Source organism: Nerophis lumbriciformis, linkage group LG36 (assembly GCF_033978685.3).
Source record: "Nerophis lumbriciformis linkage group LG36, RoL_Nlum_v2.1, whole genome shotgun sequence".
Taxonomy (NCBI): Eukaryota; Metazoa; Chordata; class Actinopteri; order Syngnathiformes; family Syngnathidae; genus Nerophis; species Nerophis lumbriciformis.
Genome location: NC_084583.2, coordinates 15,631,703 through 15,659,564, shown reverse-complemented (window position 1 = coordinate 15,659,564; position 27,862 = coordinate 15,631,703). Strand labels below are relative to the sequence as shown.

The window sequence follows — 27,862 nt, the reverse complement described above, 5'->3', positions numbered from 1 at the left end:
CAGGCGCCCCCCTCCACACCCTGGATTATAAATAATGTAAATAATTCAATGTGATTATCTTGTGTGATGACTGTATTATGATGATAGTATATATCTGATAGTATATATCTGTATCTTGAATCAATTTAAGTGGACCCCGACTTAAACAAGTTGAAAAACTTATTCGGGTGTTACCATTTAGTGGTCAATTGTACGGAATATGTACTTCACTGTGCAACCTACTAATAAAAGTCTCAATCAATCAATCAAAACACATAGAATAATCATACAGCTGTGATTATATGCATCAAGTGTTCATTCAAGGCTAAGGCAAAATATCGAGATATATATCGTGTATCGCAATATGGCCTTAAAATATCGCAATATTAAAAAAAGGCCATATCGCCCAGCCCTAGTTCAATGATGCCATTTCTGTTTGTCATGTATAATTTTGTCTATTTTGTGTTTATCCTTGAATAAACAGGTCAGTTTCTTGTTACCAACCATTGTGTATTATTCAAACTCCCCTAATTCAGCTGGCTAGTTGTTATCAAGAGTACTAAAACCCTTTTCAACATGATTCTGACAACTAAGTAGGCTAAATAACTTCAAACTTGAATACCGGTACATGCTCGGATAGGCCAGTATCGGTATCGGTCAGTATCGGTATCGGATCGGAAATGCAAAAACAATATCGGTATCGGATCGGAAGTGCAAAAACCTGGATCGGGACATCCCTAAGTAACACCCAAGTAGCAGGTCTCAAAAGTCTGCCTTACCACAAAGAACATCTGCCTCTGGTCCTTGTGTGGCAGCAGGAATAGACGCAGGACGGTCGTGTAGGGAATCTTGTAGTCAAACGTCTTACCATGGAGGTGAAGGAAGGTTGGGTAGATGCGGATGTCATATCTGACAGACAGAAGGTGTTTAATGCGAGTCACTCATGCATGATAACATATATTGGAGTGGATGCATGTACCTTCCTCTGGGTGTAAGACAATGCAGCTCTTTGAAGATGCACACGGCGTCTCCTGTTGCCTGGATCACATCCGCCTTCGACAGCACGTTCTGAGCGAAGGCCTACAGCGAGGTCAACACCAGCTTTTAGCGGTAAGGTCTTTACGAAGGAAAGCAGCAGAGGGAACGTTTGCCCCACAAACCTCCACGGGGTCCTGCCGCTCGTCGGACTGGCTGGGCGGGACGTAGAAGCGGACCTCCATGAGCGACACCTCCGTGTCATCGTTCTGGTGGAACTCCAGCGTGACTTCATTCTTGCCCGTGGCACACTGGGAGACGTTAGCCAGCGGGACCTCGAAGGCCGTATTGTCGTTCACGTCAAACGACAAGAGTGGCCCTGTGAAACATGATAAAACAAACTAAAATATCACTTCAAAAACACTTCCGAGGCTTCCTTAGCTAAATGAGCACGCCCAGGGCCGCCCAAGGGTAAACGAGGGGCACGAGGGTTGTCCTGATAACAATATTTTGGTACAGGTACCAAAATGTATTTCGATACTTTTCTAAATAAAGGGGACCACAAAATTTTTTTTATTATTGGCTTTATTTTAACAAAAAATCTTAGGGTCCATTAAACATGTGTGTCTTATTGCAATGTAGTCATTAAATAAAATAGTGAACATACTAGACAACTTGTCTTTTAGTAGTAAGTAAACAAACAAAGACTCCTAATTAGTCTATGCAGTAACATATTGTGTCATTTATACACCTATTATTTTGTACACATTATTAAGGACAAGAGGTAGAAAATGAGTTATTAATTCACTTGTTCATTTACTGTTAATATCTGCTTACTTTTTGTTTCAACATATTCTATCTACACTTCTGTTGAAATGTAATAATCACTTATTCTTCTGTTGTTTGATACTTTACATAAGTTTTGGATGATACCACAAATTTGGGTATCAATCAGATACCAAGTAGTTACAGGATCATACATTGGTCATGATTTAAGTTCTCATTTGTCCGGTACTTTCTAAAGGGGAACATTATCACCAGACCTATGTAAGCGTCAATATATACCTTGATGTTGCAGAAAAAGACCATATATTTTTTTAACCGATTTCCGAACTCTAAATGGGTGAATTTTGGCGAATTAAACGCCTTTTTATTATTCGCTCTCGGGTTGTGACGTCACATCGGGAAGCAATCCGCCATTTTCTCAAACACATTACAAACACCGAGTCAAATCAGCTCTGTTATTTTCCGTTTTTTCGACTGTTTTTCCGTACCTTGGAGACATCATGCCTCGTCGGTGTGTTGTCGGAGGGTGTAACAACACGAACAGGGACGGATTCAAGTTGCACCAGTGGCCCAAAGATGCGAAAGTGGCAAGAAATTGGACGAAATTTGTTCAAAATACGAGGCTGTGGGGAAAGCCGACGAAATGGTCAGTCGTTTGTTCCGCACACTTTAACGACGAAAGCTATGCTACGACAGAGATGGCAAGAATGTGTGGATATCCTGCGACACTCAAAGCAGATGCTGACATCAACTCCAAAACTGGACAGATCAGCTTTCAGGAAAAGAGAGCGGATGAGGGTATGTCTACAGAATATATTAATTGATGAAAACTTTATTCATTACTCGCGGTTTTACGTAAATTATTATACATAAACTGTGTTTACCAATAATTTAGCTTAAAAACATTAATTTTTTTCAATCATTCGAGTACATTCGGGTAGTCTTGTGTAATGCAGTATTTTGTGTCTATTTAGGAACTCGTGGAAAAATATATGTTCTTAGCGCGCCTGAAATGGGCTGTCTGCACTCTCAAAGTGCATGTTGTTGCCAAATGTAAACCTGTAAACCTAGTTCATAGTTGTTAGTTTCCTTTAATGCCAAACAAACACATACCAATCGTTGGTTAGAAGGCGATCGCCAAATTCGTCCTCGCTTTTTCCCGTGTCGCTGGCTGTCGTGTCGTTTTCGTCGGTTTCGCTTGCATACGGTTCAAACCGATATGGCTCAATAGCTTCAGTTTCGTTTTCGCTACCTGCCTCCACACTACAACCATCCGTTTCAATACATGCGTAATCTGTTGAATCGCTTAAGCCGCTGAAATCCGAGTCTGAATCCGAGCTAATGTCGCTATACCTTGCTGTTCTTTCCGCCATGTTTGTTTGTATTGGCATAACTATGTGACGTCACAGGAAAATGACTTTTGGACACTTTTGGACACTTACATCCGGCGCCCCCCTCCACACCCTGGATTATCCATCCATCCATTTTCTACCGCTTACCGTATTCCCTTTTGGGGTACCCTGGATTATAAATAATGTAAATAATTCAATGTGATTATCTTGTGTGATGACTGTATTATGATGATAGTATATATCTGATAGTATATATCTGTATTCTCCTCTCTGAGCTGCCACCTTAACGTGGTAGAGGAGTTTGCGTGTCCCAATGATCCTAGGAGCTATGTTGTCCGGGGGCTTCCATGCCCCCTGGTAGGGTCTCCCAAGACAAACAGGTCCTAGGTGAGGGATCAGACAAAGAGCAGCTCGAAGACTTCTATGGAAATGCAAGAACCGAGACTCAGATTTCCCTCGCCCGGACGCGGGTCACCGGGGCCCCCCTCCGGAGCCAGGCCCGGAGTTGGGGCACGATGGCGAGCGCCTGGTGGCCGGGCCTGTCCCCATGGGGCCCGGCCGGGCACAGCCCGAAGAGGCAACGTGGGTCCCCCCTCCAATGGGCTCACCACCCATAGCAGGGGCCATAGAGGTCGGGTGCAATGTGAGCTGGGCGGTAGCCGAAGGCAGGGCACTTGGCGGTCCGATCCTCGGCTACAGAAGCTAGCTCTTGGGACGTGGAACGTCACCTCGCTGGGGGGAAGGAGCCTGAGCTAGTGCGCGAGGTAGAGAAGTTCCGGTTGGATATAGTCGGACTCACCTCGACGCACAGCAAGGGCTCTGGAACCAGTTCTCTCGAGAGGGGATGGACTCTCTTCCACTCTGGCGTTGCCAGCAGTGAGAGGCGACGGGCTGGGGTGGCAATTCTTGTTGCCCCCCGGCTCAGAGCCTGCATGTTGGAGTTCAACCCGGTGGACGAGAGGGTAGCTTCCCTCCGCCTTCGGGTGGGGGGACGGGTCCTGACTGTTGTTTGCGCTTACGCGCCAAACAGCAGCTCAGAGTACCCACCCTTTTTGGATTCACTCGAGGGAGTACTTGAGAGTGCTCCCCCGGGTGATTCCCTCGTTCTACTGGGGGACTTCAACGCTCATATTGGCAACGACAGTGAAACCTGGAGAGGCGTGATTGGGAAGAATGGCCGCCCGGATCTGAACCCAAGTGGTGTTTTGTTATTGGACTTTTGTGCCCGTCACGGATTGTCCATAACGAACACCATGTTCAAGCATAAGGGTGTCCATATGTGCACTTGGCACCAGGACACCCTAGGCCGCAGTTCTATGATCGACTTTGTAGTTGTGTCATCGGATTTGCGGCCTCATGTTTTGGACACTCGGGTGAAGAGAGGGGCGGAGCTTTCTACCGATCACCACCTGGTGGTGAGTTGGCTGCGATGGTGGGGGAGGATGCCGGACAGACCTGGCAGGCCCAAACGCATTGTGAGGGTTTGCTGGGAACGTCTGGCAGAGTCTCCTGTCAGAGAGAGTTTCAATTCCCACCTCCGGAAGAACTTTGAACATGTCACGAGGGAGGTGCTGGACATTGAGTCCGAGTGGACCATGTTCCGCACCTCTATTGTCGAGGCGGCTGATTGGAGCTGTGGCCGCAAGGTAGTTGGTGCCTGTCGTGGCGGTAATCCTAGAACCCGTTGGTGGACACCGGCGGTGAGGGATGCCGTCAAGCTGAAGAAGGAGTCCTATCGGGTTCTTTTGGCTCATGGGACTCCTGAGGCAGCGGACAGGTACCGACAGGCCAAGCGGTGTGCGGCTTCAGCGGTCGCGGAGGCAAAAACTCGGACATGGGAGGAGTTCGGGGAAGCCATGGAAAACGACTTCCGGACGGCTTCGAAGCGATTCTGGACCACCATCCACTGCCTCAGGAAGGGGAAGCAGTGCACTACCAACACCGTGTATGGTGCAGATGGTGTTCTGCTGACCTCGACTGCGGAAGTTGTGGGTCGGTGGAGGGAATACTTCGAAGACCTCCTCAATCCCACCAACACGTCTTCCTATGAGGAAGCAGTGCCTGAGGAATCTGTGGTGGGCTCTCCTATTTCTGGGGCTGAGGTTGCTGAGGTAGTTAAAAAGCTCCTCGGTGGCAAGGCCCCGGGGGTGGATGAGATCCGCCCGGAGTTCCTTAAGGCTCTGGATGCTGTGGGGCTGTCTTGGTTGACAAGACTCTGCAGCATCGCGTGGACATCGGGGGCAGTACCTCTGGATTGGCAGACTGGGGTGGTGGTTCCTCTCTTTAAAAAGGGGAACCGGAGGGTGTGTTCTAACTATCGTGGGATCACACTCCTCAGCCTTCCCGGTAAGGTCTATTCAGGTGTACTGGAGAGGAGGCTACGCCGGATAGTCGAACCTCGGATTCAGGAGGAACAGTGTGGTTTTCGTCCTGGTCGTGGAACTGTGGACCAGCTCTATACTCTCGGCAGGGTCCTTGAGGGTGCATGGGAGTTTGCCCAACCAGTCTACATGTGCTTTGTGGACTTGGAGAAGGCATTCGACCGTGTCCCTCGGGAAGTCCTGTGGGGAGTGCTCAGAGAGTATGGGGTTTCGGACTGTCTGATTGTGGCGGTCCGCTCCCTGTATGATCAGTGTCAGAGCTTGGTTCGCATTGCCGGCAGTAAGTCGGACACGTTTCCGGTGAGGGTTGGACTCCGCCAAGGCTGCCCTTTGTCACCGATTCTGTTCATAACTTTTATGGACAGAATTTCTAGGCGCAGTCAAGGCGTTGAGGGGATCCGGTTTGGTGGCTGCAGGATTAGGTCTCTGCTTTTTGCAGATGATTTGGTCCTGATGGCTTCATCTGGCCAGGATCTTCAGCTCTCACTGGATCGGTTCGCAGCTGAGTGTGAAGCGACTGGGATGAGAATCAGCACCTCCAAGTCCGAGTCCATGGTTCTCGCCCGGAAAAGGGTGGAGTGCCATCTCCGGGTTGGGGAGGAGATCTTGCCCCAAGTGGAGGAGTTCAAGTACCTCGGAGTCTTGTTCACGAGTGAGGGAAGAGTGGATCGTGAGATCGACAGGCGGATCGGTGCGGCGTCTTCAGTAATGCGGACGCTGTATCGATCCGTTGTGGTGAAGAAGGAGCTGAGCCGGAAGGCAAAGCTCTCAATTTACCGGTCGATCTACGGTCCCATCCTCACCTATGGTCATGAGCTTTGGGTTATGACCGAAAGGACAAGATCACGGGTACAAGCGGCCGAAATGAGTTTCCTCCGCCGGGTGGCGGGGCTCTCCCTTAGAGATAGGGTGAGAAGCTCTGTCATCCGGGGGGAGCTCAAAGTAAAGCCGCTGCTCCTCCGCATCGAGAGGAGCCAGATGAGGTGGTTCGGGCATCTGGTCAGGATGCCACCCGAGCGCCTCCCTAAGGAGGTGTTTAGGGCATGTCCGACCGGTAGGAGGCCACGAGGAAGACCCAGGACACGTTGGGAAGACTATGTCTCCCGGCTGGCCTGGGAACGCCTCGGGATCCCCCGGGAGGAGCTGGACGAAGTGGCTGGGGAGAGGGAAGTCTGGGCTTCCCTGCTTAGGCTGCTGCCCCCGCGACCCGACCTCGGATAAGCGGAAGAAGATGGATGGATGGATGGATATATCTGTATTATGAATCAATTTAAGTGGACCCCGACTTAATCAAGTTGAAAAACTTATTGGGGTGTTACCATTTAGTGGTCAATTGTACGGAATGTGTACTTCACTGTGCAACCTACTAATAAAAGTCTCAATCAATCAATCAAAACACATAGAATCATCATACTGCTGTGATTATATGCATCAAGTGTTCATTCAAAGCTAAGGCAAAATACCGAGATATATATCATGTATCGCAACATGGCCTTAAAATATCGCAATATTAAAAAAAGGCCATATTGCCCAGCCCTAGTTCAATGATGCCATTTCTGTTTGTCATGTATAATTTTGTCTATTTTGTGTTTATCCTTGAATAACCAGGTCAGTTTCTTGTTACCAACCATTGTGTATTATTCAAACTCCCCTAATTCAGCTGGCTAGTTGTTATCAAGAGTACTAAAACCCTTTTCAACATGATTCTGACAACTAAGTAGGCTAAATAACTTTAAACTTTAATACACGCTCGGATAGGCCAGTATCGGTCAATATCGGTATCGGTCAGTATCGGTATCGGATCGGAAATGCAAAAACAATATCGGTATCGGATCGGAAGTGCAAAAACCTGGATCGGGACATCCCTAACAACAAGTAAGCTATTTTGTTTAAATTGTAATTTTATTGACATTTCTTCTTTTTTTAAACGCGGAAGTGATATTTTCACGCAAAAATAAATGTCTAAAAACTTGGATTTTTGCATTTTTTTGCAAGAAATTCACATGCCTGAAATTTGCTAATATATTGTTGTCAGTGACCGAGCCGGACGAGGCTAGGAATATGTTAGCTATAAAATGTCTTTCATGAATTGACATGTTACATGCACCTCTTCACACAAAACGGGGCCACCTACGGATTACAGAGGGCTGCGCAGCGCACGTGTTCTGTCTGAAAGGGCCGGGCGGGATGTAGAAGACCGCATTGTAAAAACAAAACAAAAACAGGCTTCGCTACACATCGTAAAATAATGTAATTAGCTCTGCAAGATACCCATTGGTCAACTACAGACAGTGTAAATTGGATTATTTAGTTCAAGGTCAAATCAAATTGGATTTAATCTACAAAAACGTGGAATCCCTTCATCAAAATGGAAGAAAAGAGATACTAGGATCTTCTGACGGTGATAGCAGTGCGATTGATGTGCTGTGTTGTGATGAAGTTTATTACCAGAGAATTTGGCTGTTCCCCAGTTCCAGCCCTTCACGCACATGTCCTTCTCTGTCAGCTCCACGCTGTAGTTTGCTTTGAAAAACTCTGAGATCTTCTCAAAGTCCTGGTGAGAGGAGAGAAACATGGAGAGTTACAAAAGAGGCCGAAACGTATTATCTAAGCCAGTGTTTTTCAACCTTTTTTGAGCCAAGGCACATTTTTTTCCATTGAAAAAATGCGGAGGCAGACCACCAGCAGAAATCATTAAAAAATGAAACTCAGCAGCCGATATTGACAATAAAAAGTCGTTGTTACAATTGTTGGATATGACTTAAAAACATAACCAAGCATGCATCACTATAGCTCTTGTCTCAAAGTAGGTGTACTGTCACCACCTGTCACATCGCTCCGTGACTTATTTTGAGTTAATTGCCGTTTTCCTGTGTGTAGTGTTTTACTTCTTGTCTTGCGCTCCTATTTTGGTGGCTTTTTCTCTTTTTTTAGGTATTTTTCCTGTAGCAGTTTCATGTCTTCCTTGACCGCTATTCCCCACACCTGCTTTGTTTTAGTAATCAAGAATATTTCAGTTGTTTTTATCCTTCTTTGTGGGGACATTGTTGAGTGTCATGTCATGTTCGGATGTACATTGTGGATGCCGTCTTTGCTCCACAGTAAGTCTTTGCTGTCGTCCAGCATTCTGTTTTTGTTTACTTTGTAGCCAGTTCAGTTTTAGTTTCGTTCTGCATAGCCTTCCCTAAGCTTCAATGCCTTTTCTTAGGGGCACTCATCTTTTGTTTATTTTTGGTTTAAGCATTAAGACACCTTTTTACCTGCACGCTGCCTCCTGCTGTTTCTGACATCTACAAAGCAATTAGCTACCTGCTGCCACCTACTGATATGTAGGGGTGTAACGGTACGTATATTTGTATTGAACCGTTTCGTTACGGGGGTTTCGGTTCGGAGGTGTACCGAATGAGTTTCCACATGGACATATTAAGTAGCGTAACGCACGTTGTGTAAACAATGCACACCGAGGCACAACACACGGCATGCTAGCAGCTAACGGGCTAGGATAGACTGACCATACGTCCTCTTTTCACCGGACATGTCCTCTTTTGCGGGGCTGTCCGGTCGGAGTTTCTTAAATTCCTCAAATGTCCGGCATTTTGAGTTAGGGTTGCGTGTATTTTCAATGTACGTTCAGGGTTAAGAAGGGGTTAAAAACAAAACAAATTGTGCACGCAGCAGCATTGGTGAGGGAGGGGCAGAGACAGAGAGAGAGAGAGAGTTATGATAAACGCGCATGCGTCGCCAGGCTCTGCATTTTATCCATAGATTTATCACATTTAATTTTTTATTATCTATAGCAGGGGTGTCAAAAGTGTGCCCCGGAGGCCATTTGCGGCCCACAGTTAATGTTTTAAAGGCCCACGGCACATTCTAAAAATACTATTAAAATAAACAAAAACATAACAAAAGTGAAATAAAAAAGCTTAAAGGTTAAATGTAATTTAGAAAAAGTTGCAAAGTTGACTAATAAAACAAAGCTGTTTTTTTTTTCTTTCAAACTGTCATTGCTCAAAACATAATATTGAATCAAAATCAATGTTATTATGAATTATTGACCTATCCAAGGTTCCCATTACTTCACATCAAATATTCCACTAAGAAAAATATTTTTGGTGGAAGATTTAGCAAATTTGGTAAATAAATAACCAAAAAATGTATAATTTGTTGTTTTCTTACTGTACCGAAAATGAACCGAACCGTGACCTCTAAACCGAGGTACATACCGAACCGACATTTTTGTGAAACCGTTACACCCCTACTGATATGGAAGAGTATAACGTGGTAAGTCTGCCGATCTCCAGACAGTACAGACACTCAACAACGGCACATTATTTGCGGATTATAATTACTGGTTTGCAAAATATATTTTTAACCCATATAGGTGAAATTAGATAATCTCCCACGGCACACCAGACTGTGGTTGAAAAACACTAATCTAACGCACTTACAAAAAAAAAAAAAAAAGTGGACAAAGGCTCAGGGGGCTAATTAAAGCAACACTATTAAAACCACGCCTGTTGCTGGGGCCTCCCAGGACCACAGGAGGTGAACATAATCCATCTAACCACTTTGTCCTCCTCCTCTCAACACCGCTGTGGACAGACATAGTCTGTTTAGATTGCAAGCGCAACACACACACACACACACAATGCCTAACACAAAGTCAAACACACACACGCACTGTCCTCGTAGTACACACACGTGGAAGTGATTGTGGAGTGCACAGAAGAAGAGAGAGACTATGGGAAAGAGAGTTTACACACCTGGACATGTGCCTGTCGCCCCTTATTACTGCTCTTTAGAGCTCAGTGAGTTTCATCGGTTTGTTTTTTAGCTTACAACACAATGACGTTTGGAAAAATCGCATAAAAAAAGCTTTGGAAAAAAGTGTTTTTGATGTTATTGTTTTGAATGATAGAAAATAGACATCTTAGAACACGTGTCAAACCCATACGTCATTTAATGTGGCCCACGAAAGCCTTGAAATAATGTGCGTGCTTCATCCTTCTTACTTATATAGGATAGGATAGGATAGGTCTTTTATTGTCATTGCACAAGTACAACAAAACTTTGTTTTCAGCACAAAGCCGTTCAAGATGAGACAAAAACAGTGTACAGGATTACAGAGCAGGAACGCTGATGGGTCGCCACAAGGCGCCCCGTAAAAGATGGGAAAAAGGTCAACGCTGGGGAAGGATGAGTAAAAAAATACAATCTAGAGTGGGAAAAAAACCTCCATAGCAAAGCACAAATACATATTACAACATACATTTCGAGATATCTAGCAACAGAGGGGAGGGAGTGCGGGGTCATGTTGGGAGGGCGCAGCTCTCAAGGGGCTGCCCATCCTTCCATCACCCCTATGGAAGGATGGGGTGTATGTGTGTGGCGTATATTTTTGTGGATGCATGTGTGTGTGTGTAAGCCTGCAGTGTGTCTCTGTTCCGCGGCCTTGATGTCGTGCAGCCGATAAGTCCAAAGTCAACAACAACAGGTGTGTGTCCATGAGAGACAAGAAGGGAGTTTGTTGTGTCTTTGCCACACTGTCCTTCGGGAGAGTCTCGAAGCCAGGGAAACAATCCAAGTTAGAATGTTTTGTATACGAGTGAAAATAAACTTTGCTTTTGTCTATGACTGGTCCTCAAAATAATGTTTTCCTTGTTTCCATTTTGACAGAAAAAAATGTATGTGTATGTAATACAGGAAATGTCCTATGTTTTAAACTTTGATGTACCGTATTTTTCGGACTATAAGTCGCAGTTTTTTTCAGTTTGGCCGGACTTATGTGTGAAATTATTAACACATTACCGTAAAATATCAAATATTATTGATCTCATTCACGTAAGAGACTAGACGTAAAAGATTTCATGGGATTTAGCGATTAGGAGTGACAGATTGTTTGGTAAACGTATAGCATGTTCTATATGTTATAGTTATTTGAATGACTCTTACCATAATATGTTACGTTAACATACCAGTTGGTTATTTATGCCTCATATAACGTACACTTATTCAGCCTGTTGTTCACTATTCTTGATTTATTTTAAATTTCCTTTCAAATGTCTATTCTTGGTGTTGGCTTTTATCAAATACATTTCCCCAAAAAATGCGACTTATACTCCAGTGTGACTTATATATGTTTTTTTCCTTCTTTACTACGCATTTTCGGCCGGTGCGACTTTTCTCCAGAGTGACTTATACTCCGAAAAATACGGTAGTTCAAGACTTACAGTAATTTAAAAACAGCACTGCACATCATAATGGCAAATACAGTTTTTAATGTTAAAGGTCTAACAAAATGATGTAGAACGTCTGGTTGGCCGGATTGAAAATCTCAATGGGCCATATGTGGCCCGCCGGACATATTTTGCCTTAAAGGGGAACATTATCACAATTTCAGAAGGGTTACAACCATTAAAAATCAGTTCCCAGTGGCTTATTATATTTTTAGAACAGCAAGCTATAGCGACATTAGCTCGGATTCAGACTCGGATTTCAGCGGCTTAAGCGATTCAACAGATTACGCATGTATTGAAACGGATGGTTGTAGTGTGGAGGCAGGTAGCGAAAACGAAATTGAAGAAGAAACTGAAGCTATTGAGCCATATCGGTTTGAACCGTATGCAAGCGAAACCGACGAAAACGACACGACAGCCAGCGAGGACGAATTCGGCGATCGCCTTCTAACCAACGATTGGTATGAGTTTGTTTGGCATTAAAGGAAACTAACAACTATGAACTAGGTTTACAGCATATGAAATACGTTTGGCAACAACATGCACTTTGAGAGTGCAGACAGCCCAATTTTCATCAATTAATATATTCTGGAGACATACCCTCATCTGCGCTCTTTTCCTGAAAGCTGATCTGTCCAGTTTTGGAGTTGATGTCAGCAGGCCAGGGAAGCTAGGGTCGATAGGGGGTTTAGCTCGCTCGTCTGCGGGAACAAACTGCCACCATTGCTTGCCGTGCTACCGAGGTCCTTTGTCCCTGAATTGCTCACACACTCCGGCAGATTCAATGGGGGTTCTGGCGGCAGATTTCTTTGACTATATCGTTGGAAATGCATCTGCTTTGAGTGTCGCAGGATATCCACACATTCTTGCCATCTCTGTCGTAGCATAGCTTTCGTCGGTAAAGTGTGCGGAACAAACGTCCAATTTCTTGCCACTTTCGCACCATTGGGCCACTGGTGCAACTTGAATCCGTCCCTGTTCGTGTTGTTACACCCTCCGACAACACACCGACAAGGCATGATGTCTCCAAGGTACGGAAAACAGTCGAAAAAACGGAAAATAACAGAGCTGATTTGACTCGGTGTTTGAGAAAATGGCGTTGTGACGTCATCGCTCCGAGAGCGAATATTAGAAAGGCGTTTAATTCGCCAAAATTCACCCATTTAGAGTTTGGAAATGGGTTAAAAAAATATATGGTCTTTTTTCTGCAACATCAAGGTATATATTGACGCTTACATAGGTTTGGTGATAATGTTCCCCTTTAAGGTCTTCTTAACGTTTCTTGCACATCTGTTAGCTTTACATTGTATATTATCTTTTTTGTGAGTGTGCTAATAAATAAATACAAACTATCACATGTGACAATTTACAATTACAAGTGAGCTTGGTCAGCAAGAGTCTAGATCCGCTCTGCACTGCACACTATCTGCGCTGCACACTATCTGCGCTGCACACTATCTGCGCTGCACACTATCTGCACTGCACACTATCTGCACTGCACAGTTATATCCGCACTGCACACTATCTGCACGGCCAGCAAGCGACTATACCTCGAGTCGGAGTTACCAATTACTGACACTGGCCGAGGTATAATAAACAATGACATCACGCCCTGGTGCTCGACGACGCGAGGATTTATCTCCGAAAAGCGTGCTGATTAACCCCAGGAGACGCCGCTTACGCCACCTCGGGGTATTACACTACTGGCATCTTGACAGTCTCTGTGCACGCACGGCAGCGACTGAGACAGAGGGGAGGAAAAGAAAAATACACAGGAAGATAAAAACAAAACGTTTTTCCCCGGCCGTCTGAGCCAAATTGTTTCAGTGAACTGATATAAACACTGACTTACATGAGCCTGTGATTACGCTGTTTATGCAGCACATGTGGGAGCGCCGCGTTCGCTCATTAATCCTATTAGGGGGCCGGCACACACGCAGGCTTTTAAACAACATGTGGGGGGCGACACAGTGGCATAGCAAGAAGGCTCTGGTTGGGTTCTGGCTTCCAATTTCTGCATGGATTTGTATTATGGCTGTGTATTTAGGAGGAAAACTGTGATTTGATTTGCGATTTTAATGTTTTATATTTATAGATGCATAAAACTGCTTGAATAACAACTAAAGAAATTCATGCTACTTTTAGACCGTCAGTCCAGTGGTTGAAAAACACTGGCTTAGCTAACCGCTACATGGGTCGAAAAATAGCTAAGCTACAGAAATCGCTACTCGTTTAAAACGTAGCAAAGCTACTGGGAAATGTAGTTCCGCTACATAGCTTCGATTTTTAAGTAAATTTTTTATGGAAAACCGTAGTTTTTACCACGGCAGCCGCAAACCAGAATGGATTATGAAAAACCGCTCTCATTAAAACTATAGTTGTTGGGAGGTATGGCAAAGAGACGGATCAAGATTTTAACACACATTGTAGGTCGGAAAAAATGAAGAAAAACTGAATTTTAAAAAATATTTTTATATAGATAAAAAAAGCCAGATTTCAGACTATAGACAGAAAAATCACATGCCTGTTCTAGTTGACGTGCTCTTTTTTTCCACCCATTAGCTCCTCATCTGTTTCACCGGATTTTGCATGCACTTTAAAGGGGAACATTATCACCAGACCTATGTAAGCCTCAATATATACCTTGATGTTGCAGAAAAAAGACCATATATTTTTTTAACCGATTTACGAACTCTAAATGGGTGAATTTTGGCGAATTAAACGCCTTTCTACTATTCGCTCTCGGAGCGATGACGTCACAACCGCCATTTTCTCAAACACATTACAAACACCTAGTCAAATCAGCTCTGTTATTTTCCGTTTTTTCGACTGTTTTCCGTACCTTGGAGACATCATGCCTCGTCGGTGTGTTGTCGGAGGGTGTAACAACACGAACAGGGACGGATTCAAGTTGCACCAGTGGCCCAAAGATGCGAAAGTGGCAAGAAATTGGACGTTTGTTCCGCCCACTTTACCGACGAAAGCTATGCTACGACAGAGATGGCAAGAATGCGTGGATATCCTGCGACACTCAAAGCAGATGCATTTCCAACGATAAAGTCAAAGAAATCTGCCGCCAGACCCCCATTGAATCTGCCGGAGTGTGTGAGCAATTCAGGGACAAAGGACCTCGGTAGCACGGCAAGCAATGGCGGCAGTTTGTTCCCGCAGACGAGCGAGCTAAACCCCCTGGATGTCTTGGCTCACACCGTCCCTTATGCCACCGAAGATGATCAAGAGAAGAATATCGACCCTAGCTTCCCTGGCCTGCTGACATCAACTCCAAAACTGGACAGATCAGCTTTCAGGAAAAGAGAGCGGATGAGGGTATGTCTACAGAATATATTAATTGATGAAAATTGGGCTGTCTGCACTCTCAAAGTGCATGTTGTTGCCAAATGTATTTCATATGCTGTAAACCTAGTTCATAGTTGTTAGTTTCCTTTAATGCCAAACAAACACATACCAATCGTTGGTTAGAAGGCGATCGCCGAATTCGTCCTCGCTTTCTCCCGTGTTGTTTTCGTCGTTTTCGCTTGCATACGGTTCAAACCGATATGGCTCAATTGCTTCAGTTTCTTCTTCAATTTCGTTTTCGCTACCTGCCTCCACACTACAACCATCCGTTTCAATACATGCGTAATCTGTTGAATCGCTTAAGCCGCTGAAATCCGAGTCTGAATCCGGGCTAATGTCGCTATAGCTTGCTGTTCTATGCGCCATGTTTGTTTGTGTTGGCATCACTATGTGACGTCACAGGAAAATGGACGGGTGTTTATAACGATGGTTAAAATCAGGCACTTTGAAGCTTTTTTTTTTAGGGATATCGCGTGATGGGTAAAATTTTGAAAAAAACTTTGAAAAATAAAATAAGCCACTGGGAACTGATTTTAATTGTTTTAACCCTTCTGAAATTGTGATAATGTTCCCCTTTAATCTTTTTTTTTTTTGTCAATTATTATGTTTTCATAACCGTGAGAAGCCATAATCGAAATTAAAATTCAATTAATTGTCCAGCCCCGATACACCACTCACATTTCAGCAACCATTTGTACCACAGTATATCCACCATAGAAGTGGAAATTGGATATACTTCGGAGTAGTCAGTGTTCAGATTGCATGGTGCATTAAGACAATGATGCACCAAATATTATAAAACGATGTAAACAACAAATCTATACTGCCATACAAGCTGTACACTGACTACTCTGAGTGCATATCTAATTTCGATAGTATTGTCCCTTGAGAGATATGCTGCAGTGGCGTAGCCATCAAGACAAAACTAATAGGAGTTTCCCAATGAAACAGAAGGAGCACTCACTGTGTCCCTGAAGCCGTCATATTTGTAGATGTGTCCCGTGCTGGTGCTCAGCTTGATACCGTGACCTAAACACACGCGTCGCCACTGAGCCTGGCTGAGATCGCCCGCCGGGATGTTGTCCACCTTTCCCGTCTTGCTGCTCTTGTACACCACGTTTTGCTTGCTGAAGCGCAGTCGCCCGTCATTCTGCAGGAAACAAAACATCAACAAATGATCATCATTTTATCTAATTTTACAAAGTGCATAGGCACAACAACTACTTACGACAATAATACCCACATTCAGAGGTGGGTAGTAACGCGCTACATTTACTAAAGTAACTTTTTGGATAGATTGTTATTGTCAAAGTACAAACCCTGTTTCCATATGAGTTGGGAAATTGTGTTAGATGTAAATATAAACGGAATACAATGATTTGCAAATCCTTTTCAACCCATATTCAGTTGAATGCACTACAAAGACAACATATTTGATGTTCAAACTCATAAACTTTATTTTATTTTTTTTGCAAATACTAATTAACTTAGAATTTCATGGCTGCAACACGTGCCAAAGTAGTTGGGAAAGGGCATGTTCACCACTGTGTTACATCACCTTTTGTTTCAACAACACTCAATAAACGATTGGGAACTGAGGAAACTAATTGTTGAAGCTTTGAAAGTGGAATTCTTTCCCATTGTTGTTTTATGTAGAGCTTCAGTCGTTCAACAGTCCGGGGTCTCCGCTGTCGTATTTTACGCTTCACACATTTTCGATGGGAGACAGGTCTGGACTGCAGGCGGGCCAGGAAAGTAGCCGCACTCTTTTTTTACGAAGCCACGCTGTTGTAACACGTGCTGAATGTGGCTTGGCATTGTCTTGCTGAAATAAGCAGGGGCGTCCATGAAAAAGACGGCGCTTAGATGGCAGCGTATGTTGTTCCAAAACCTGTATGTACCTTTCAGCATTAATGGTGCCTTCACAGATGTGTAAGTTACCCATGCCTTGGGCACTAATACACCCCCATACCATCACACATGCTGGCTTTTGAACTTTGCGTCGATAACAGTCTGGATGGTTCGCTTACCCTTTGGTCCGGATGACACGATGTCGAATATTTCAATTTGAAATGGGGACTCGTCAGACCACAGAACACTTTTCCACTTTGCATGAGTCCATCTTAGATGATCTCGGGCCCAGAGAAGCCGGCGGCGTTTCTGGGTGTTGTTGATAAATGGCTTTCGCTTTGCATAGCAGAGCTTTAACTTGCACTTACAGATGTAGCGACAAACTGTATTTAGTGACAGTGGTTTTCTGAAGTGTTCCTGAGCCCATGTGGTGATATCCTTTAGAGATTGATGTCGGTTTTTGATACAGTGCCGTCTGAGGGATCATTGCGTGGCGGCCGCATCCAGCCAGAGCGATTGATATCGCTCAGCACAGCGTAAAAGCTCCGCTGTGTTGATTGGTTGATTGAGCGATTGATGTCTCTCTGTGGCAGCTACATACTTTAACTGCAGTTGCAGTGCCGCGCCACTATAGAGGCGCTATATCGACAGCAGTGCACCGGAAAGACCTGGAGCAACTACCGAAGAAAAAATGTGAGGGCTCGTGCAAAGCCAACAGATCAAGCGTGTAGCTTTCATTTTTAAGGAAACTACCCAAAATTCAAGCATTTTTCAAACCTTGAAAACATTAAAATCCAAGCATTTTCAAGGTTTTTAAGCACCCGTACGAATCCTCTTACTGTATGTACACTGCAAAAACTGAAATCTAAGTAAGATTAAATAACTCAAATAAGGGTTATTTTCTGTCTAATAAGATCATTCTTCTCACTAAGCAGATTTTATGTTAGAGTCTTTTACTTGTTTTAAGGGTTTTGGTCCTAAATGATCTCAGTAAGATATTACAGCTTGTTGCTGAGATTTGATGACCTATATTGAGTAAAACATGCTTGAAACTAGAATATCAACTGTTGCAAAGCTGTGTCATCAACACTCACAAGTATAAAACTATAGGGATGATGTTCGAAACCGATTCTCCCGGTTGTTCGATAAGAAAAGAACCGATTCCACGGACTCAAATCCCTTTTTGAGAACCGGTTCCCGTTATCGAGGCCACTATAGTAAAGAAAAAGAGTTGGTTCTTTATTCGAATCCCTGTTTTATATTTCATGTTTTTATTTCAATGTTATCTATGTTTCTGTTTTATCTAGTGTTTTTCATTATTTCTATTTAAATTTTCTATTATTTATTGCGGTAGAAAATGGATGGATGGATATTCTAACATCCTATTTAAAAAAAAAAATACTTTGTAGCACTTTGAGATTTTAACAAATGTAAAGTGCATTACAAATGTAATTCATTATTATTATTAATATTAGAAGTGACTGTAAAACAACATGTTTTGTGGTACTGTACACGCTGTAGCAGTCTCTATCTCCATCTCTAACAAGCACACCAACTACAGGTGTATTTATATTATAATATAAATTCAAGGGCTGGTACTTTGCCGACACTGATTGTTATTACTGCGGTACTCTTGTCTTGTTCTGTATATTGTACAGGATTGCTTATTATTTGTATTGGGTAGTAGTCTGTTTATTTCAATTCTTATTTTTTTTAATCTTTATTACTTCTTGTGTCATTTATTTCTATCCCATATTTGTTTCCACTACTGCACCTTAAATTGGAGTCCTTAATCTCGCTATATGCAAATAAAGTGTGTGAATTAGAGATGCGCGGATAGGCAATTATTTCATCCGCAACCGCATCACAAAAGTCGTCAACCATCCGCCATCCACCCGAACCAACATTTGATCAAAACCACACCCGCCCGCACCCACCCGTTGTTATATATCTAATATAGACGATGCAAGGCATTAGTGAGGTTATAAAGCTTTTGCCTGTTAAAGAAAGGAGACTGATCCAATGCAGCAGAGACATTCAATGCGTGCCACGCATCTCTTGGCCACGCATTCGTGGCTAAGAGATATTAATGCGTGATAATATTATTTATCATTATTATAATATTATTGTCATTTCCATTAAGAAAGTGTTGACTATTGTTGCCAATGCCCTCAGATCAGGAGTGCGTTCCTCACACTTTGTGTGCGCAGTTGCAGCAAGCAGAACGAGGCTTTTAAGAAGTTAAAAAAATGTTTTAGAAAGACTAGGCCTATATTTTCGTTAGGTAAAAAAAAATTTCTGAATTTATTTCAATGAATATTAACTTGTTAACATTATAATGCTCAAATAGGGACGAGGGCGGGGTGCACAGTGAAGCAGTGAACAATTTCGCGACAAAGATGAACCTTTATTGATTGATCTGCAGCCATGACAAAATATCAGACAATCTCCATTGTCAACGACAGGCAGGAAAATAAAGATAAACACATAGCCTATGTTCTAGGCATAGGCTCATACGTTTTTAAGTTGAAATAAAAAAATAAATAAAAAATGTGCCTCATAAGCCTTAGGCTGTCAATCACGCGCACAAAACTTAAATTATACAATAACATATGTATGTCATCTCTATTTAAACACAAATAAATTAAATAAATAATAATAACAAATTACCTGCAACTTATTGGCCAAGGCAAATCAAACCCATCAGACTGCACTTTATCATCAAACTTGAATTATAATGAAAATAGACGGTCGCGACAAACAAAGCAGGCTAAATAGCCTTACATTGTCGCCAATCGGAGATGCGCTTCACTTGAAAGCGAGGCCAAATAATTATTCACACATAGTAGTATATCTCCAATAGAAAAAAACACAATAAACAACGCAATTGCCTTAATTCCTTTGCATTGTAGTGCTCCCAAACAACACGTAACCATCAAAATTATTTAGCTGACCGAACTCAATATAGGTTAGACATGGGCTTATTTGGTATAGCCTATAGGTAACGTAGACTAATTCATTTAACATAACCAACCGTATGTCTACTTACTTTTTTTTTTTGTTAGCACTCTGCAGGAATAAAATGGCATCTACAGTGCCAGGATTCATGCGAGATCGCCTGGCCTCTAAAATGCGCCCTGCTGCGCTGAAGGAGCGCTCACTTGCGCCACTTGTTGCTGGGACGCGGTGCCTGATGAAAAATTGACTGTTTCAAAGAGTGCTGCTCGTTTTTCGTATGTGGGTAACATTTAACTATGTATATATATTTCCGAATTGGTTCAACCGCAACCCGCCCGCATCTATTTAAAATCTATTTTTACCCGCCCGACCCGCGGTTTATCCGCGGTTGTGTCCGCAAACCGCGCATCTCTAGTGTGAATGTTGTCTGTCTATCTGTGTTGGCTCTGCGATTTTTCCTGAGGCAACTCTCCTCAAGGAATCAATAAAGTACTATCTACTATCAATATAATGACAATAAAGTCCATTCTATTCTATTCTATTCTTCTTCCATTCACCTCTAATTTGGTTCAATTATTTTTAATCAGTACACATTTTGTAGGTACCGTATTTTCCGCACCATAAGCCGCCCTGGGTTATAAGCTGCGCCTTCAATGAACGGCATATTTCAAAACTTTGTCCACCTATAAGCCGCCCCGTGTTATAAGCCGCATCTAACTGCGCTAAAGGAATGTCAAAAAAACAGTCAGATAGGTCAGTCAAACTTTAATAATATATTAAAAACCAGCGTGATGTGGGCGCGCATGGAGTCGTATATCAACATGGATGGAGCTGCGTGAAAAAAGCCACCCGGCCTCTTCGCGTAAACTTACCTTAACCACTCGCTCATCTTTTCTTCATCCATCCATCCCTTCGAGTTAGCTTTTATGATGACGCCGGCTGGAAAGGTCTCTTTTGGCAAGGTCTTCCTTTTGAATATCACCATGGGTGGAAGTTTCTGGCCATTAGCATGGCAAGCTAGAACCACAGTGAAGGATGACTTCTCATTCCCTGTGGTGCGAATATTCACCGTACGTGCTCCCGTTGTATCCACAGTGCGGTTCACAGGAATATCAAAAGTCAGTGGAACCTCGTCCATGTTGATAATGTTCTCTGGCCGGATCTTTTTTTCAGCTATCTTGTTTTTACAATATGCACGGAAAGTAGCCAGCTTTTCTTGAAAGTCTTTAGGCAGTTGCTGTGAAATAGTAGTCCGTGTGCGGATGGAGAGATTGCGTCTTTTCATGAACCGAAAACCTGTCGCTTAGTAGGAGCCATTTTGTGGTCTTTACAGATGTAAACACACAAAGGAAATTAAACGTAATATCCGCGCGCTTCTTCTTCTTCTTCTACGCGGGCGGGTGGTTGCTTACAGTAGAAGAAGAAGCGCTTCCTCTTCTACGGGGAAAAAAGATGGCGGCTGTTTACCGTAGTTGCGAGACCGAAACTTTATGAAAATGAATCTTAATATTAATCCATATATAAAGCGCACCGGGTTATAAGCCGCACTGTCAGCTTTTGAGTAAATTTGTGGTTTTTAGGTGCGGCTAATAGTGCGGAAAATACGGTAGTTGTTAAGAGGCAATTGTTTGCATATGAAGGCACTGAATTAAAGCTCATTTATGTCTGAATACTGACCCAAGAACCTTTGACCTCCTGGTAAATCTCGTTGAATTCCAGTGTGTCTCCCATCTCGGCTCCAGGCTGATGCTCTGAAGATAAAAAGAATACACTTAGACACATATAGAAGTCTTTTTTTAGACAGCTGCAGAGTATATTGTGTTAGTTGTTGAAACAAATATATAAAGACAGAACAATAAAATCATATGGACAGCCACAAGTGTTTACATTTTGCTTTATATTTATTATTTTACTTATTTTTTGCCTGGTTTTGTATCTTCCTGTGAGGTGTATATTACTTTTTTTTTTGTTCTGTTTGTACTTCATGAAATTTTGCACTTGTGTTTTTTTGTTGTTGTTTGTTTTCATTATATTTGGATGTAAATGTTGGTTTATATCCATTAAGTAAGACTACGTATTATGTTGAAGGGGGCAGGAAATTATAAGATTTTTCTTCATCCTGCTCCTGGTGTGTAAATGTGTGTTTAGTTTCTGAGGTTTAATTGTCTATCGATCAAAGATGCACATCAATGAAGGAGATAAATAAAAAAAAATGAAATGAATAACAGTGAAAGAAAATGAAACATATTTCAGGCCACACACTATTAATGACTTGTGACTTTGTTTCAAGTTTATTAGTTTCTTAAATTCAGCCGAGAGCACATTCTAATCTTACGATCTTTAAACAACACATAGCCTTTAATTTAATAAACGTATACATACAGTATTAAACAAACTTATTCCTGCGACTCCCGACAATAGCTAAGCTAACTTCCACCGGGGTGCGATTCATTTTACGGTTACGGCGTTGCAGTTAGAATGCCCGCCTGCCTGCACAAGGCTTTACACACAGGGGCGCGTAAGCACCGCCCGGTTTAGACACCGCACGCGGTGAAAACGAGCGCTGACAGAGGGTGCAAGGCCGGTGTAAAGACATCAAAGTGATGCTTATCCTGAATTAAACTACGGACGTGCAAAGGACGTAAAGACAGAACAAACATTGCGTGTTAGTTACAAATATTACACATTTGTCTACGATTTACCATCAAACGTGAACTGTGAAAACTTCATATCTTACTGTCAATGTGATGAGAAGGTCCGCCTGTTTCCCGCGTATAGCATCTGGAGCTAGCCCTACGTCACAGGAAGTACTTTCTCCTATTTACTTCCGGTATTACGATGAAAACGGTTTAAAGTAAAATATGTATTAATTTGCATTAAGAAAATATTATCTCACGTAGTTGATCCTATATTTGACCAGGCAATGTTTTGAAGTGATTTTTATTCATTCTTTTAAAGTTGTATGTTAGTCGTGATGTAGTCCTGTATTGCAGTAACCACGTTTTCCCGCTAGATGTCACTAAACCCTTCTCATGTAAATATATCACGATCACATTCAATTGGATGAGATGGACAAATGTTGATTTGTTTTCTATATTTTCGTATAAATATATATATATGAAAATATATGTATATATTTTCCTATTTTTTTTTACAATTAAAGATATACAAACATTGACTTTTGTTCTATATTTTCATAAAAATTAAAATATATGTATATATTTTCCTATTTTTTGACAATTAAAGCTGTCCAAACGTTGACTTTTTTCTATGTTTATATATATATATATATATATATATATATATGAAAATATATGTATATATTTTTGCTATTTTCTAACAATTAAAGACGTACAAATGTTTATTTTTTTCTATATTTTAATATATGAAATATATTTATACATTTTCCTATTTTCGACAATTAAAGACGTACAAACATCGACTTTTTTTTCTGTATTTTCATATATATATATGAAAATATATTTATACATCCCGGCAACCTTGAAGGGAATAAGCGGTAGAAAATGGATGGATATTTATATATTTTCCTATTTTTGACAATTAAAAATGTACAAACGTTGACTTTTTTTCTATATTTTCATATATATATGAAAATGTATATATATATTTTCCTATTTTCTAACAATTAAAGACGTGCAAATGTTTATTTTTTTCCTATATTTTCATATAAATATGTATATCCATCCATCCATCCATTTTCTACCACTTATTCCCGGGGGGCGCTGGAGCCTATCTCAGCTACTAAATATGTATATATGTAAATATATTTATATATTTTCCTATTTTTTGACAATTAAAGATGTACAAACGTTGACTGTTTTTCTATATTTTCATATATGTATGAAAATATATGTATATATTTTCCTATTTTCTAACAATAAAAGATGTACTAATGTTTATTTTCTTTCTATATTTTCATATATGAAAATATATTTATACATTTTACTATTTTTGACAATTAAAGACGTACAAACATCGACTTTTTTTTCTATATTTTCATATATATATTTGAAAATATATGTATATAGTTTCCTATTTTTTGACAATTAAAGATGTACAAACGTTGACTTTTTTCTATATATATATATATATATATATATATATATATATATATATATATATATATATATATATATATATGAAAATATATTTATATATTTCCTATTTTTTGACAATTAAAGATGTACAAACGTTGACTTTTTTCTATATTTTCATATATATATGAAAATATATGGATATATTTGTGCTATTTTCTAACAATTAAAGACGTACAAATGTTTATTTTGTTTCTATATTTTCATATATGAAAATATATTTGTACATTTTCCTATTTTGACAATTAAAGACGTACAAACATCGACTTTTTTTTCTATATTTTCATATATATATATATATATATATATATGAAAATATCTTTATGCATTTTCCTATTTTTGACAATTAAAGATGTACAAACATTTACATTTTTTCCCATGTTTATATATATATATATATATATATATATATATATATATATATATATATATATATATGAAAATGTATTTTTATATTTTCCTATTTTTTGACAATTTTTTCTATATTTTCATATATATATATATATATATATATATATGAAAATATATGTTTATATTTTCCTATTTTCTAACAATTAAAGACGTGCAAATGTTTATTTTTTCCCGATATTTTCATATAAATATGTATATATGAAAATATATTTATACATTTTCCTATTTTTGACAATTAAAGATGTACAAACGTTGACTTTTCTTCTATATTTTCATATATATATGAAAATATATGTATATATTTTCCTATTTTCTAACAATTAAAGACGTACAAATGTTTATTTTTTTTCTATATTTTCATATATGAAAATATATTTGTACATTTTCCTATTTTGACAATTAAAGACGTACAAACATCGACTTTTTTTCTATATTTTCATATATATATGAAAATATATTTATATATTTTCCTATTTTTTGACAATTAAAGATGTACAAACATTGACTTTGTGTCTATATTTTCATATAAATATATATGTATCCATCCGTTTTCTACTGCTTGTCCCTTCTGGGGTCGCGGGGCGCTCACTGGAGCCTATCTCGACATCAAAATGAAAATATAAACATGTTTACGCGCAGAATTAAGTGGCTTTGCTTTAATTACTGCGTACATTTGCAACAAAATAGGTCAACATTTTCCATATTTAAGACTCAGAAGTTTAAACATAACCTATTATAAAGAGCGATTATCACTAAATAGTCATTTGCTGCAAGTATCTGTACTATGTATATGATAGAAAAGTTACAGAATAAAAAAAAACATTGAAGAAAAACAGAATCACTCTAGTCCAACACATGCAAAAACTCCCATATGGGATAATGCAAGTCTTCTTTTAGTCTATTTGACCAAAAACACGCATCTTCCCAGGCTGTGTTTTTCCACCTTGTCGGAACCCTTTGACTGGCTAAAGCATCCTTGCTTTTTGGGAGGTCTGGTGCACGGGGGCCGGCTTGTTTTCCATCCTTGATTATAATCAGTTCACATAATTCGCAGGCTGCATCTACATTCTGCAAGACAAACCTGCAGGCTGAGCTGGAACATACTAGTGGAACATCCCTTTTGAGCGCTGACTGGGGCACCTTTTTATGGAACTTGCATGCACAACAAACGCAAACAAACAAAATACCATTTTCATATTTGTTGTGTTGTCGAGAAAACAACCAGAGGATTTATTATTTTGTAACTAAAAGTGGAGTACATTTTTATTTATTTATTTTTTTTCAATTAATAATTATTGCACTGGACAAAAAAACAAACAGTAATAATTTCCAATGTAAAGCACAGCTTGTATTTTCTTATACTCCATTATTCCAGTTAAAGCAGCATTGGAAATGGAACTTTTCTTGGTTTGGACATTCTGTACAGTTTCATGCCACATGGATAATTCTGCAGTTTTGTTCCTTTTGTTGATCTGCTTTTCTGCATTTTGTTGCATGACCACGTTCAAGTCAACTTAGATGTCCACTGTTCATCTTTTTTTTTTTATTAACTATTGCGCCATTTGGATCCTTGGAGGGTTCACACCAAACATGCCAGTCCAGGGCTAGGCAAAATAGGTCCCGCGGGCCACATACGGCCCATTAAGATTTTCAATCCGGTCCGCCGGACGTTTTACATAATTCTTTTTAGAACTTTAACATCAAAACTGTATTTTCCATTCTGATGTGCAGTGCTGTTTTTAAATGGTCTTGAACTATAGAAAGTATTTCAATGGTTACATCTGCGCTTTTGGGTGTTATAGGAGTTATTACGGTAATCTACGTCACAGCAGTTCAGACCGGGAACAAAGCAGAGTTTTCAGTGTCAGTAGATTTTTACAACAAATTTCTGCATAAAAGTGATAATATATCACATTGTAGTCATTTATTACCCTTTGCATTCATATTTTGCTGTTTGTTACATTTTTGTTGTGTTTTGCTTGATTTGTAAAAGATACACAACTATGGAGGAGCTGGTCTGAGGTGTAAAACATGTTCATATGTTGTTAATATTCAGTGTTTTATTGTTCATAGTTAATATTGTCAATCCCACGTAAAAGAGGAGCGATGTTCATATGTTGTTAATATTCAGTGTTTTATTGTTCATAGTTAATATTATCACTCCCACGTAAAAGAGGAGCAATGTTCATATGTTGTTAATATTCAGTGTTTTATCGTTCATAGTTAATATTGTAAATCCCACTTTCTTTATTTTTTTATGTACATTTTGGGTGACCCAGTCAGTGAAAAACTGTAAATTTCATTTCCGTTTTTTTGAGGTGGTCTGTCATTACTTTTTTAGAACTCTATCGGACATTGTGACTTTTGGTTATTAGTGTTCCTGGCAAAAAGGGACCCCAACACACATACTGTACAGCTAAATGTGTATATATCATTTATACATACATACACATTGACACCCCCAGACACAATTTTTTCTCTCAATGTGGCCCCCGAGTCAAAACATTTGCCCATATACTCGTCGGTATATTGCAGCCATTCTGGCAGCTAAGGACAAAGCCCATTAAAACACATATAACTGGAAACCACGGTACAACCAATTTTTTAAATCTTGTAAAGACTTTTGCATATTATTTAAGGCCGTAAAACATAACAATGAATTAGAATAGAATAGAATAGAATAAAAAGTACTTTATTGATCCCTGGGGGAAATTCAGTACCACAGTTTGCTCAAAATAGACAATAAACACTTGGGTATTTTTTACATGTGAATAATATAAATGCAGTCTATTATACAGCATTATTCACATGTGAATAACATAAATACAGTCTATTATACGGCATTATTCACATGTGAATAACATCAATACAGTCTATTATACAGCATTATTCACATGTGAATAACATCAATACAGTCTATTATACAGCATTATTCACATGTGAATAATATAAATACAATCTATTATACAGTATTATTCACATGTGAGTAATATAAATACAGCGTATTATACAGCATTATTCACATGTGAATAATATAAATACAGACTATTATACAGCATTATTCACATGTGAGTAACATAAATACAGTCTATTATACAGCATTATTCACATGTGAATAACATCAATACAGTCTATTATACAGCATTATTCACATGTGAATAACATAAATACAGTCTATTATACAGCATTATTCACATGTGAATAATATAAATACAATCTATTTACAGCATTATTCACATGTGAGTAATATAAATACAGTCTATTATACAGCATTATTCACATGTGAATAACATAAATACAGTCTATTATACAGCATTATGCACATGTGAGTAACATAAATGCAGTCTATTATATGGCATTATTCACATGTGAATAATATAAATACAGCCTATTATACAGCATTATTCACATGTCAATAACATAAATACAGTCTATTATACGGCATTATCCACATGTTAATA

At 40.2% G+C, this 27,862-nt stretch overlaps 1 protein-coding gene across 1 annotated transcript in view; it reads right to left on the bottom strand.

Annotated features, from left to right (window-relative positions):
• ssrp1a (structure specific recognition protein 1a) overlaps window positions 1-22,690 on the bottom strand; it is a 54,979-nt gene extending 32,289 nt beyond the window's left edge. Inside the window, exons 1-7 of the mRNA XM_061930362.2 lie at window positions 22,613-22,690; window positions 21,553-21,626; window positions 16,031-16,216; window positions 7,922-8,027; window positions 1,140-1,333; window positions 959-1,059; window positions 759-888 (exon numbers count right to left, since the gene is read on the bottom strand). Of these exons, the coding sequence (XP_061786346.1) occupies window positions 759-888; window positions 959-1,059; window positions 1,140-1,333; window positions 7,922-8,027; window positions 16,031-16,216; window positions 21,553-21,606 (771 nt within the window). The 5' untranslated portion in view covers window positions 21,607-21,626; window positions 22,613-22,690. The remainder of the gene's footprint in view (window positions 1-758; window positions 889-958; window positions 1,060-1,139; window positions 1,334-7,921; window positions 8,028-16,030; window positions 16,217-21,552; window positions 21,627-22,612) is intronic.
• Between the last annotated feature and the right edge of the window lie 5,172 nt (window positions 22,691-27,862).